Source organism: Lepidochelys kempii, chromosome 5, assembly GCF_965140265.1.
Source record: "Lepidochelys kempii isolate rLepKem1 chromosome 5, rLepKem1.hap2, whole genome shotgun sequence".
Classification (NCBI taxonomy): domain Eukaryota; kingdom Metazoa; phylum Chordata; order Testudines; family Cheloniidae; genus Lepidochelys; species Lepidochelys kempii.
This window is the reverse complement of record NC_133260.1, coordinates 112,625,613-112,639,734: the sequence shown is the minus strand read 5'-3', so window position 1 is coordinate 112,639,734 and position 14,122 is coordinate 112,625,613. Positions and strand designations below refer to the sequence as shown.

The window sequence follows — 14,122 nt, the reverse complement described above, 5'->3', positions numbered from 1 at the left end:
CATTTATTCCCTTCCAAGGAACATGTGATCCTTTTCATCAAATTAATGTGATTTGAATCTAAGTATAGGCGTGTTCTCAGTCACTAGATGTGTTTCCCAAAATATTTTAAATGCTTCAGTTTGGGAAAGAAAGGGGAAGAGATGACAAAAGCCTTTGTTGAAAGGTAATAATATATCCCAAAGTGCCTGATATTCTTTTGATCAGTAAGCATATATTTTCTGCTGCCTGAAAATCTTCTTTGCCTTTTCATTGAGCCTGAAATAATTGCACAGATCTCTCATGTCACTTTAACTTTTATGTAACTTAGAGATCGTTGCACTGCCATAAAATGGGATTAACCATTGTATTCCCAAGCCTATTTACTGATCTGTTCTACATTTTTTCTGCTGTACACCTTTTTCCCTTTTTTTGAAAAATAGGACAGTGGGAAAGAGGCTACAAGACGGGCTTAGTCATCAGTTGCATCTCCAGATCACTATGACTGTTATTTCCATTTGCAGGCCTGCTGAGCATAGTTTGTAATACAGCACTCTATGTGTCTCTTTCTATACCCACCAGTGAATGCTGCAGTGTAACTTTGAGGGAAATAAATGGGTACAAATTCAGAATTTTCTAGTTTCCCAGGATTCCAGCAGTAGACCCGGAAGTTGTACAGATTGCAGTAATGGCATAAAAATCATCCACATATTCCTTAGCATAAAATCCAACCAAAAAATCTAGCCTCCTCTTGGTGGTTTCACAGTACATGGAGGATTTACATACACCCTTGCCATTAATGTGAGTTACCTATGTAAATGGAATGTATCCTAAGAAGAAATAGGTGCAGGGTAGCATAACTTGAATTTTTGCCACATGATTCCACAAAGAAAGGTTGCTCTTCTTTCTGTCTTAGGTATTTATATGGCCACAGTTACTGTAGAAACTCAGCACCTCACAAACTTTAATTTATTTAGCCTTACTACACCTCTGTTAAGTAGGGGGAAGTATTATTATCCTCCTATTTTACAGATGAGGAATTGGGAGACAGAGGCTAAGTAACCTGCCCAAGGTCATCCAGAAAGTCTATGGTTGAGACCCAGACTAGCACTCTAACCCACTTAACTGTCTTCCCTCTCTGTCTCGGTGAGGACATAAAATAGCCTGAGATTTGCTTTTTTGAAGAACAAAAGTAGATCTTAACATTGAACAATAAGATATCAATTTGAGGCAGGCAACATTTTGAGATGTCATTCTATTTTTATCTTAGTTCCCTCATAAAGAAAGGTCATGTTGATGGCTGGTGTCCACTGTCTAGAAACAAATAGCCACGACAGTCTTTTGCAACACTAAGAAGCAGAAAATGGATAGGAACACTCTTACACATGCTATGATATCTATCCTTCAGCATGATCAAAGGGAATCATAAATGGTCTCTGTCTGCCTCTTTACCATTTTCACTGGAAACCTGATCCTAATTCTGTGCTGATTATCTGTGTCAGGAATCCGTATACAGGAGAAAAGCACAAAAAGAAAAATATATAGTCCTTGTCTAATTTGGGGCAATATAATGAGCCTCAAAACTTAGTATTTTTAACTCATATGAGATACCTGTTATAAGATGTACTCAATTTATTGTAAGCAGTTAATAAGTACTTTCACACTTGGGAACACTGATAAATTTTGAGGTGGGTTATTTTATTTGTTTTTCAGACTTTTTTACATCCAAAATAAAATGCAGTTTCAGACGCAGTCCTCGATGAACAACTGTTTTTCCTGAGTAATATATTTTGAGCATAAACCTCTAAACAGACAAGTCTTCTCTGCTGTTTGCTAGAAGCAGTGAATACACGATGATTTTGGCAGATGGGAATCGGTATAATCTGTTGGTTATAAACAAAAGAGTTACTGATGAAATGTCACCATCTGTTGGCATTGTTGAAATGCTCTGAGTCACACAGTCATTACTTATTACTGTATAGTTTTCTCAGAAATGGCCTGATTATGAGTAAACTAATAGGAGATGGTGTCTAAGAAGTTACAGGGAAGATAAAACTACTGAAGTTAGAGGAGAGTGTCATTTTCATTATTGTAATGTGATACATGCAAGAGCTGAAGTGTAGAAAAACCAGACTCAGCCTTTATAGAGAGTATCTCAAAAGACAGTATGGACAGTAAATTTGTTGTGGAAATTAAACTACGAGACACATTCCAAAATTCTTTTCTCAACCTTCATTTTTGTAAAATAAAAACTTGAATTTTTTGTTGCAAAAATACCCTACTGACCCACAATGTAACATGTAAAGGGGATATCTGTCTAATGTAGTTCTTATTACATTTTATTTATTTATTTATTTATATGTAATGCGGTAGCACTTATAGCAGTGGTCCCCCAACTTTTTCCGTCGCACCCCCTCTTAACCCATAATGGAAGCTGTATGGCCCCCCCCACCAGAAGACTGTGATCAGGAGCCACAGCTGGGAGTGGAGCCAGAGCTGCCATCACGAGCTGGGGCCTGTGGTCAGGGGCCCAAGCTGGGGGTGGGGCCAGAGCAGAGCTGGGGGCAGAGTGGGGCTGGCCAGCACTCTCTCCCCGTCCCCATGGGGGGGCAGGGCCCTGCCATGCCCCGCCCAAATGTTTCTCCATGCCCCACAGTTTGGAGATCACTGACCTGGAGGCTTAGTCAGGGATCTGGGCCCATTGTATTAGGCACTGTTCATGCACACATAAAAAAAGATGGTCCCTGTTCCAAAAAACTTACTAAGTATAAGATGAGAGAAAACAGGTGAATATAGCATGCAGGCAGAGAGGGCAGGGAGCCTAGCACAAGAGAATAGTGAGACAATTAAGATTAGTGTAGCAAGTAAACCACGCAAATTACCTTTTCATGTAATATCTTTGGTACAGTTACTGTTTTATGAACAACTGTAGCGAGTTCACACATTTCTTAATAAAAAAACCCACTTATTTAATACCTGTCGCAGTATAATAAGTTTAATGGGGAAGACTATAAAGAATATAATGGTAAGTTATTCTCTTCACTGACAGTTCACTGAGGCAGTCAGTTTGAAAGGAACAGTATTAATATATTCTGGTGGTTATCTAGAATACTAAAGAATTAGTTCTATTCATAACATGAATAACATGTATAGTTACATTTTCCTTGGCATATTCTGATCCACATTTTCAAATGAGGCCTCTAAAATGCACCTGCAAAATTTGTGGGCACATCCATCTGCTTACACAAATGTATATTTGTACGGACAGATAGATCTTTACACACGTATGGCCTGACTTTCAACCTAACCTTAACCTGACCTCTGTGTGACTGCAGTTGTTATTAGGCTGGGTTTAGGAATCCAGGCAATGAAGATATCTAAGTACTTCACAACACTCACAAATGTATCTTTTTAGCATTCTTCCTTGGCAGTGCCCTTTGTGCTAGACTGGTATTGGCTTACATTTTTCTCAACCAGATTTCACCAGACAATTAATTTTTTTGTCCTACTTTCTTTGTTTCTTTCTTGTTGTTTCATGAGGGAAATATACCTAATATTGTTAGACTGGCACATTGACTTCTGATCATACAGGCATCCAAGGATCATCAAAATGACGTTTCATCATTAATTATTAAAAACCAGGAATTTTAGTAAGGACACGGAATTCCATTCACACTTGAAAATACCCCCACAAAAATTTATCCCACAGATGGGTTTAATTCAGAAATATTGCAACATCTCTGACTGGTCTAGCTTGAGTTATTTCACTCCTAGAATCATTGAATAATAGAATAGTAGGACTGGAAGAGATCTCAGGAGATCATCTAGCCAAGCCCCTGCACTCAAGGCAGGACTAAGTATTATCTAGATCATCCCTGACAGGTGTTCGTCTACATTGCTCTTAAAAATCTACAATGACAGAGATTCCACAACCTCCCTAGGCAATTTATTTGAGTGCTTAACCACCCTGACAGTTAGGAATTTTTTTCCTATTGTCCAGCCTAAACTGCCCATGCTGCAATTTGGGCCATTGCTTCTTGCCCTATCCTCAGAGACTAAAGATAAAAAATTTTCTCCCTTGTCCTTGTAACAACTTTTTATGTACTTGAAAACTGTTATCATGTCCCTCTCCCCAGTCGTCTTTTCTCCAGACTAAACAAAACCAATTTTTTCAATCCTCCCTCATGTTTTCTAGACCTTTAATCATTTTTATTGCTCTTCTCTGGACTTTCTCCAATTTGTCCACATCCTTCCTGAAATGTGGCCCCCAGAACTGGACACGATACTTCAGTTGAGGCCTAACCAGCCCGGAGTAGAGCAGGAGAATGACTTCTCGTGTCTTGCTTAGAACGCTCCTGCTAATACATCCCAGAATGATGTTTCCTTTTTTTTAAACAGCATTACACTGTTGACGCATATTTAGCTTGTGATCCACTCTGACTCCAAGATCCCTTTCCACAGTTCTCCTTCCCAGGCAATCATTTCCCATTTTGTATGTGTGCAACTGATTGTTCCTTCCTACGTGGAGTACTTGGCATTTGTCCTTATTGAATTTCATCCTATTTATTTCAGACCATTTCTCCAGTTTGTCCAGCTCATTTTGAGTTTTAATCCTATCCTCCAAGGCACTTGCAACCCTTCCGAGCTTGGTATCATCTGCAAACTTTATAAGTGTACTCTCTATGCCATTATCTTAATCATTGATGAAGATATTGAACAGAACTAGACTCAGAACTGATCCCTGCGGGACCCCACTTGTTATGTCCTTCCAGCATGACTGTGAACCACTGATAACTACTCTCTGGAATGGTTTTCCAGCCAGTTATGCACCCAACTTATAGTAGCTCCGTCTAGGTTGTATTTCCCTAGTTTGCTCCTGGATGAGTTGACTGTAAGTGTAACACTCATATTGTCTCAGAGGCATGGTGGTTTGTTTTTTTCCAGCCTCTTGTGGGTAACTCAGTGTTGCTTTTCCCCATTAGTCAGATTTTCAAAGATGCTGAACATCTTCAGCTTCTGTTGATTTCAATGTGAGTTCTTGGAGCTCATTAACTCTGCAAATCAAGCCCTGATTCTGCATCCTTTATTCTTGCAAGTTAGAAATGAAAGATTAGACCTTAAAAACCAAATTGTGCCTACTATAATGTATGCACAGCTTCCGTTATTGCCAGTGGAACTGGTATGTATATGACTAAGGGCAGAATTCAGACCTAGAATGGTAATAATTACTTGTGATGTGTACAATATCTTTCTGCTAAGTATTTTCACCAGAATAAGAGACCTGCAACCAATTGAAGTGTATGCTTCCCTTTTTCTTTACTACAGTATCTGCAAAATCTCTGCTTAGAACCCAGAGTCACATGCAGAATTACAGAAGCTGCCACCTGCTCCTAATTCCATAGCCATTCACAGTGCCTTGTGGCTCTTTGTATTTTTTTATAACTGTGAGTTTTAAATTTTTTGCCACATAAACTGCAGACTGGTGCCTAAAACCTGGCGAAGAGAAACCAGAGAATAAAATGACACTGTTTTCCCAGTGTGTGCAAACAGTAAAAGCTTTTGTTTTGAATTGAAGAGACTTTGATTTAGTTCAGATAACTCGCTCTTCATGTCACCAGCTCCACATTTGTCACTATAATTAGCCTCCTTTCCATCCCTCTGTAGAATTATGTGGTGAGCTTCTGAGGTTTCAAAGTTTGTGATATTTTCTATGCCCATGTAAGACAACAATGGGTCTGATTCTGAACTCATCAATACTTGGGTAAATCATGAGTAATTGCATTGCCAGTGGAGTTAGTCCTCATTTACAAAGAAGAAAGACCAGAATCAAAAGGCATATGATCAGAATGGACAGTACTGCATGCATGAATTGTGTGTTTAACATCTGCATGTTCTACAAATGTGTGTGTGTGTCCATATACATATCAATATATGTTCAGAGTTACAATGATTAAAGAGGATTGTTAATCTCAGCTAATCTCTAAATATGATAATTCAGAAAATACTTAGTCATTCAATGCTGTTTTTGAAACTAATGTTTATGGAGGTTTATTCCTGCTGCGTCTGCTGCTTGAAATATACCCGGCCACTCAGAAAGAGTTACCTAGGCAACCTTTCAATTGCTTCTTTTGTGCTCCTATTTTCCTCAGTAATCATTATTTCAAAGCTAGGTATCTAGCCTCATCTGATTCCCGCACCCCTAGTTGCTTCTGCCAGAATCTGGAGACAGAGAGAACAGATTTGGTTTGAAGGAAGTAGTCTTGCACCTGCATATGTTTTCTAAAGAGGTCAAACTGCCATAGATTATGGAAATGAAGGGCAGAGCATCTGCCTACTTTGGCAGTGTACAGAAAGATAAAAGGACGCGCCAATCTCTTAAACCTTTCAGATGCTTAACGTTCTGTGGCGAGTATGTGACCAGTTGTATCCATATCTGTTTGTAAAATCTTGTCATGATAAATACCTGTGACTCTTCAGTTCACTGTCATTTTTTAATCACTCAGATTAGTTGGGAATTTCCAGAAGTATAGGGACTAACAAGATATGGTCTTCTCTTAACATGTGTGTATAATTGGTAAGGCAGCTGCATCTATGAACACATCAAGAGGGAACTGTGGATATGGGCTCGATTGTATCTTTGTAAATCTGGCAAAACTCTAGTGAAGTCAATGGAGTGATACAGATATAAAACTGGAAAAAATTCGGTCAGAATCAGGTTTTGTGTCCCTTAGTGTTGATAGGAACATTTAAAATGATCATTTATAGAGACGACAACCTTGAGTTACTTGTAGAGTAATCAAACGGATGATTTTCTAGTCAATAATTAGGAATGGATTTTGAAACAGAACTATTAATAAATCCCCAAAATTACAGAGCTGTGCAATAAACTAACCAAATCAAGTAGATTCTGAAACCAGCCTCTTGCAGCACTGTTAAAAACCTTAACTAAGCACTGTTAACACAGGGTCTTAACTCATAGAAAGGTGATGATAATGTTCCTCAGCACAGTATAAACTTATTGGAAGAATAGTATGTAATTTTCAGAAAGGTCTGAGATCTCAATTATAATCTCTTTTTAAAATGACTTTTAAAAGTAGGCACATCCTGCATGCTCTGAGGAAAATCCAACTTATATTGTCTTTGGGCTTTCTCTTACTGAACTCAGTGGGAGATTTTCCAGTGAATTCAGGGGGGGTTGGATCAGGCCCTTTGTGGGACAGAACCATTCAGGCTGAATTTTGTGTTGGCTTACACAGCAGTGTAAATTAGATCTGGTGTAACCCCATTGACATTGCCTCTTTGAGTTACACCAGGGATGAATTTGGCCTCGTGGGCAAAAAGGCCAGAAAATAGGTGTAAGTGTCAAAGTAGTCTAGGTCATGCCCATTAGCAGCAGACTATGGCAGTCCTAAAGGGTCTTATGTCACCTACATGCTGAGGAGTGAAAGGCGGGCAGAGAAACCGGAAAAGTGATGTGGCTAGCCGTAAAGGACCTATGTCACAGGAGACATCCCTCCAAGCTTATCCTGTAGTAAGTGGCTGAAAACCAATTAACAGTAGGGTGTAAAAACAAACAAAAAACACTTGTGTGTAGAGAGGTTAAAATATTGGAGTGAAGATCCATCATGTGGGTGAAAGTTTTTCCCTAAGGTTTTGCTGGTTAGTTGCTAAAAAATTGATGTGCTACTGGAAGGTCAGAGGGCAAAACATTATGGATGGTCTTGATTCAGACCTTGGTTACTCTGGTTTTGCCCAGTATAACCCAGGATGGAGGAAACAGTAGTGGAAGTCTGTTTGGAGATGTGTCAGAGGCACAAAGTGAATACAATCCCTGTAGCCTGATCTTAGATTATGTATTAATTATATTGATTACGTAAGAATCTCCAGTTATCACTTTGAGGGTTGACAGGTTCTTGCCCCAAGATCAGGCCCAGTATAATTTAAATTATTATATAGTTGGGAACCCTGATGTGCACAGTTGCAACACTCACAATATAGGAACTAATAGAGGAAATATAGTTTATTAATACGTTTAGCACAGTTACAAAGACCCCAACTCAGTAAGATAGAGATACTACAGAACGTACATCTGCACATCCATATACTCGCATCATCCCTTGTAGAACAACCTGCAATGTTAGCCATCATCTTCCTCATTAGCATCACCTTCCTCATCATCACCAGTGGCCATCTTTCTGGAACTACCCAAGGACTACATCTCTCTCTCCTACTGCCCCTAGTCTGGGATGCCACTTTTATACTATGTTACACTGACGCCGTTATGTTCAATGCATATTCAGTAGGGGATTTTTCCCTTCTTATTGTTTGTATTTCCTCACCTCACTAATGTTGGAGTGTCTTTTTTCTATAGGTTAGTATTTCAATGATCTCAATTTATTATATACATCACTTTGTTACCATGGCCCTTTTGTGGTTAGGTATCACATTTGTTATTTCTGTCCTAACTAGTTATTTTGGTTCTTTCCAAGTTCTAAGTTGTGGTGTACCTGTTAAGTTTAAAAGGGAATGAAAGTTAGGAAAGCCCCTATGCCGACCTGCTGTAACGCATCCTATATGTTAAAGGTCGCAGTTATACATGGACCTTATGCTTTAGCTCCATTTATCTAGGTGAAAGTCCCAGACATAAGTATGCTGACTTGCTGAAGCTAATGTCTTACAGGATACGGGCCTGTAGGTTTCTTGCATTACTGCCGAATATAATGCAAAGCAGTAAATATAATGAAGGTGAGCTAGCCCACTGGGCTACAATAGCAGTGAATATAATAAAGTAAACTAGCCCACTGGGCTACATCCCCACTCTGCCAGGATGCCTGAAGCTGGTCAGTGCAATCCCAAAGAATGGCTAGCATTGGCAACGGAGGGGCCACGGGTTCATTGCATCCTCAGGCAACCTTTGCCAGCAGGATTCATGTGACGCTCTAGCTGCAGTTTAGTGCTCCACTGCCCTGGCTGCTATCGCGTAGACTCCTGGCAGTGTAAACATAATCTGCCCCTCTTCAGAGGTAGAACCCTTTGGGGCACAGGCTGGTGCAGCTTGCACCTTCCTGCACCAACACTGGCAATTCAAGCCCAATAGTTGTAATATAGCTGGAGCTAATGAGTCTTTCTTCAAGGCGTGAAGTTCGCATGACTTTCTCCAAAGAGATCGCTGACTTTATTCACCCAATTTACCTTCTATTCATTTCCATTTTTATGACAGAATTCAGAAGATGATGATGAAGAGCAGCCTCTCAGCCTGGCCTGGCCTGACACCTTACGCAAACAGCTCATGTATCTTGCTGTTTTCCCCATTGTTTTTCCATTGTGGATTACCCTGCCAGATGTCAGAAAGCCTGTGAGTACCGCACTGTTGTTATAAGTTGATGTGTTTTGCACAATGAGATGGTTTCATTGAACAGATTCAAACTTCTCCGTCTTCTTGAACATTTTTAACCCCCTTTGGCATAGTTTTAATATAGTTTAGGATCCCTCTATTTTAAGGCAAAGATGTGATAAATAACTTTTTGCGGTTTACAAAGCCTAGTGGATTAATGAAAAAGTAGAGTTTGTGATTTTTCAGCAGTTTCACTTGTGGAGAAAATACAACACCAGAATTCTGAAGCAAACATCAACCTTAAACCAAGTAGTAATCTGGGAGGTATCGTTGTGAATGTGTTGCCATTATGTGCATAAATATTTTATGGCACAAAGAGAGAAATTCTTTCTTGTGGGTCTTGATAATTGCATTTCTTGATGTCCACTATGCATTACTTAACACCATAGGAAGTCTACCTTTCAGGAACGCACAGACCACTAACAGTTCCTGTATCCTAGTGTCTCCGAAACAGCAGTAAAGTCTGTGCTTTCTATAAATACTCACTTTAAGAATTAAACATTCAGATTTAGTCAAATAAAATGATTATATATAATAGTGCCACTTTGCATGTCTGAGGCACCTTTCAACTTAGGCTCAAAATACTTTACAAACAAAGGTCCATGTTGCATCACAGCTTCCTCTGGCAACTCATCAACATGGCCAAAGTGCTAACAGGGCTTCTCCTGAGAGCAAACGTCCTGAGGACCCACATCGTTCTCTGATTTGATACCACAAACATACTTTAGCCACCCCTAGTGGCGCTTCAGTCTTCAGAGTGGTTGTACTTCCATCTTTTCATGTTCTCTGTATGTATAAATATCTTCTTACTATATGTTCCATTCTATGCATCTGATGAAGTGGGCTGTAGCCCACGAAAGCTTATGCTCAAATAAATTTGTTAGTCTCTAAGGTGCCACAAGTACTCCTTTTCTTTTTGCTGATACAGACTAACATGGCTGCTACTCTGAAACCTATCAGAAATGAATGCAGCCTCAGCCAGTATTACTATCTGCGCTAATTCCCTGTGAGTTAAAAGATTGATGATTCATGTCCTCCTGACTTGGTCTCTGAGTCTCCTACTTCTTCCCTCCCAGCCCACCCACTTCTCAGTCTCAGATCTTGGACCCTATCAAGAAACATGCACAGGAGAGGGGAATGTGGGACACAATACTAGGGAAACAGCTGACTCTCGCTATCAAAAAAGAGAATTGTAATGTTAAGATGATACTGTCTGCCCACGAATGTCAGGGGAACAATCAGATCCTTAGGGCATGTCTACACTACAGGTGCTACAGTGGCATCTGTTACCTACATTGACATTAAAACTCCTTACAACTCACCTAGTGGTGGTAGCTAGGTTGATAGAAGAATTGTTGCCTCAACCTAGCTGTGATTAGGTCGACATAACTATGGTGTTCAGGGGTATGAATTTTTCACACACCTGAGAAACATATCTAGGTTGATCTAAATTTTAAGTGTATACCAAGGGTGTAGTTAATTAAGCCCCACAACACCCCTGAAAGGAATGGTACGTAATGCAGGACTCTCCTGGATTTAACAGGGCACAGCAGTTTATGGCAAACTGAAGAAGAGTACTATAGAGAGACAAGGTAGATGAGGTAATATGTTTTACTGGACTTACTTCTGTTGGTGAGAGAGACAAGCTTTCAAGCTTTACAAGCTACACAGAGCTCTTCTTAGTTAATTGACACTTCAAGGGTTTTAGGAAGGCAGAATATAATTATCAGAGCCAATACACAGGGGTTAACATGTTTACTTTTACTAAAAAGGCCATTAGATGTCTCTTGACCACAAGTGATCAGAACATTTGATTTACATCCCATCCCAGTGATGGCCCCTCTCCCCTGAACACCGTACTAAGGTATTGGTGCAGTATTGATTCAAAGGGAAGATTGCCACCTATTGGATTCCTAATACCACTGCCTGCAGCACTTAGATTTTCCACACAAGTACTGACCCTGCTTAGCTTATCTGACCCTACTTAGCTTGTGACATCTGACAGGGTCACTGCACAGCATGGGCTCGCCCTACAACACAGTACAGTGGAAGATTAAATACTTAAAGCCAAATTCAGTTCTGAGACCAGTGCAGGCAAGTTGTACAGGTCTAACTGAAAGAGGAATTAGGCCTACACAAATCAATTTTTAAAAAACATTTTTTATTTTTAAGATGTTTTAACACAAGTAAAATTAAATCTAAAATGGTCATGAATGCCATCATTGTGAAATCTAGACAGCTTCAAAAAATGAGTTAAAAGTAGTTTCAGTTATTACATCTGCCCCTGAGTCCCCCAAGGCAATTTACAACCCACATTTGCCTTTTATTTTATTTTATTTTATTTTATGTCATTTTGGCTTGTTTGTTTCAAATGTTTTATTAAGGCAAGAAGAAAAATAACCAGAAAAAAACAATATCAAAAGATTAATTACTCCTACGGCATAAATTTCATCATCATTTGGCAGTTATGTCCCTGATTAAGGAGAGAGTTAAGCACATGTCCTATGTTAAGTACAAGTCATCCCATTGAAATACAAAAAAGTAAAAAATATTTTCAAATATATTGTTTTCTCTAGTCTTTTTCAGGAACAGTAATCTTAGTTGTTACTTGTTAAACATTTTCACACACAGGTTTGATTCCTAAATATAACTGTCTCTTGAATGCAGTTATATTCATCCTTACTCAGGCAAACTTTCATTAAAAAGAAGTTTAGCCTGAGTAAGGACTAAGTAAAAGCTGAATAAGGTGGATTTAGGAGTTGGCCCAGTTATTTATATTATTTACAATCTTTTGGTTATCACTTTAGGATGAGATCCAGCAGTCTTTCCACATGCAGACCATCCATTAATTTCATCCCGATCTTTGTGTTTGCAGTCACTGAAGGTTGTATATTAATAAAAATGACTGTAATAGTTTGTCATGTCCTCACTCTCTTGTATTTACATATTGAAACGGTAATAGCTGATAGACTCGTCAAAGCTGAAAAATCAATAGCTGGATTAATGCCTCAGTAAGTGTTTTAATCTCCTCATCTTAGTTCAAAAATATATTTAAAACTTCAAAGAGAGGGGATGCACAAATGTATAAGAGTCTAAATCAGTGTTCTGAATTCTTCCTCCCACCACATTTCCCCTCCCATGCACTGAAAAGCTTCGGTTCAGTGCAAAGAACACAAACTAAAATAAGACTGTCAAATTTTTCTTTGATAAAGATTTCTCAAAAGGCATAATTTTTCAGTTTTCCCATCTGTTTGTGCTCTCATGGTTTTTTCTTTTCGAGTTCAAACAACTATGTTAAAATGTGTTGTTTAATAACATAACAGCATACAGTATGATATAGGTTTCAGTTTTGTATTGGTCTTTGTTTTGCAATCTCATTGACTATTAATATGAATCAGGATGTATAAAGTTATTCACAAAGGATTTCAAATTCTATTCTCAATTACACCTAGACATGGGAAGTGGTGTGCATTGTTTGGAATAAAAATCTCAAACTACCCGAAGCGCTCCTTGTAATCATTTTATTCATTTGCCTCAAACATTTATGTTGTATAACCAGTTGTTAACAAAAATGTTTAATGAAAATCAAAAATCTCATTAATATTCAAGTGACTGTAAAAGTCATGTGAAGGTTTGCATCAGCAGTGCACACGCAAGTTCTGGCCCATTGACAAAAAAAGAATTGATTCCAGTAGGACATACTATATCATAACATAAAGGATGAAGTATAAATGTGTATACTGAAAGTCAAAGGGTGGCAGAAACTAAAGAAGAATTTGATTCACAGAAAGGAATGGCTTGTCACGAATAGCAGGAAACAGAGGCTAATCTTGTATGCAGTTTGTAATCACATGTAGTAATAACTGGAGAGGTAACAGGATGTATCAATGTGACAAACTGTTTACATTGAACATTACTGTGAAAGAATTAACCAGACAGTTGCAGAAACTCTCTATGCCCAGCTGCCTAACTTGTCACAGATGCTTCATTAGCTTGTTTGTGTCTAAAACTCTCTGTCTTACTCCTGCCTGTCACCACCACCCGTACCACCCAAAATAATGGTTGATTATGGTGGTTCAAAGTGCACTTCAGAATTCAGATTTACATGTACAGTGTGAGTCAAAGATTTGAGCAAACCTACTACAACATTCAAATAGATTTTGAAGGCAAACTAAACACTTTGGACACAATTTGCAAATATGATAATTTTAATAGGAAATTCAAATTCCCTATTTGGAGGCTCATGTTGGCACTTAGACACATAAAATGAGCACTTGTGTGCTAAGTGCAGATTTGAGAGTCCATATAGAGCTTTGTATGTCCTCTGTGGGTGCCCACTTCTGAAAATTGTCCTCCCCTTTCTTCTGGGTGTTTTTCCTTTTCTCCTTTACCTTCCTTTCTAAAATATATTTTAGCTGAACTGAAGGGGGAAGTATTAATAGTGTTTACCAGCACTAGAGCAAACTACAGTCAGTTCTATAAATCCTTATAGTCTAATGAATGCCAAATTTAGCAAAATTCTCTAACATGAAATATACAATTTTTAATTAATAGGATCCCCGCTGTCTTTGTTTTTTTTTTTCCTGAATTTTATCCAGTGTACAGATAATGATTTTTTTTTTTTAGAAATACAACTACAGTGGTCTGTATATTAGTTGAAAAGCAGCTCCATAATTAAATCAATAAATGATCCATTTTAATAAACATTTGCTAGCTTAATAAACTGTTTACTTAAGACGACCGCTTATGGA

The 14,122-nt window shown here is 38.6% G+C and overlaps 1 protein-coding gene across 2 annotated transcripts in view; it reads left to right on the top strand.

The window, feature by feature from the left end:
- SLC24A2 (solute carrier family 24 member 2) overlaps nucleotides 1–14,122 on the top strand; it is a 169,543-nt gene that overhangs the window by 139,517 nt on the left and 15,904 nt on the right. For both annotated transcript variants that reach the window (XM_073345486.1, XM_073345485.1), the window contains one exon: nucleotides 9,198–9,332. In XM_073345486.1, coding sequence (XP_073201587.1) covers nucleotides 9,198–9,332 — 135 coding nt within the window. The remainder of the gene's footprint in view (nucleotides 1–9,197; nucleotides 9,333–14,122) is intronic.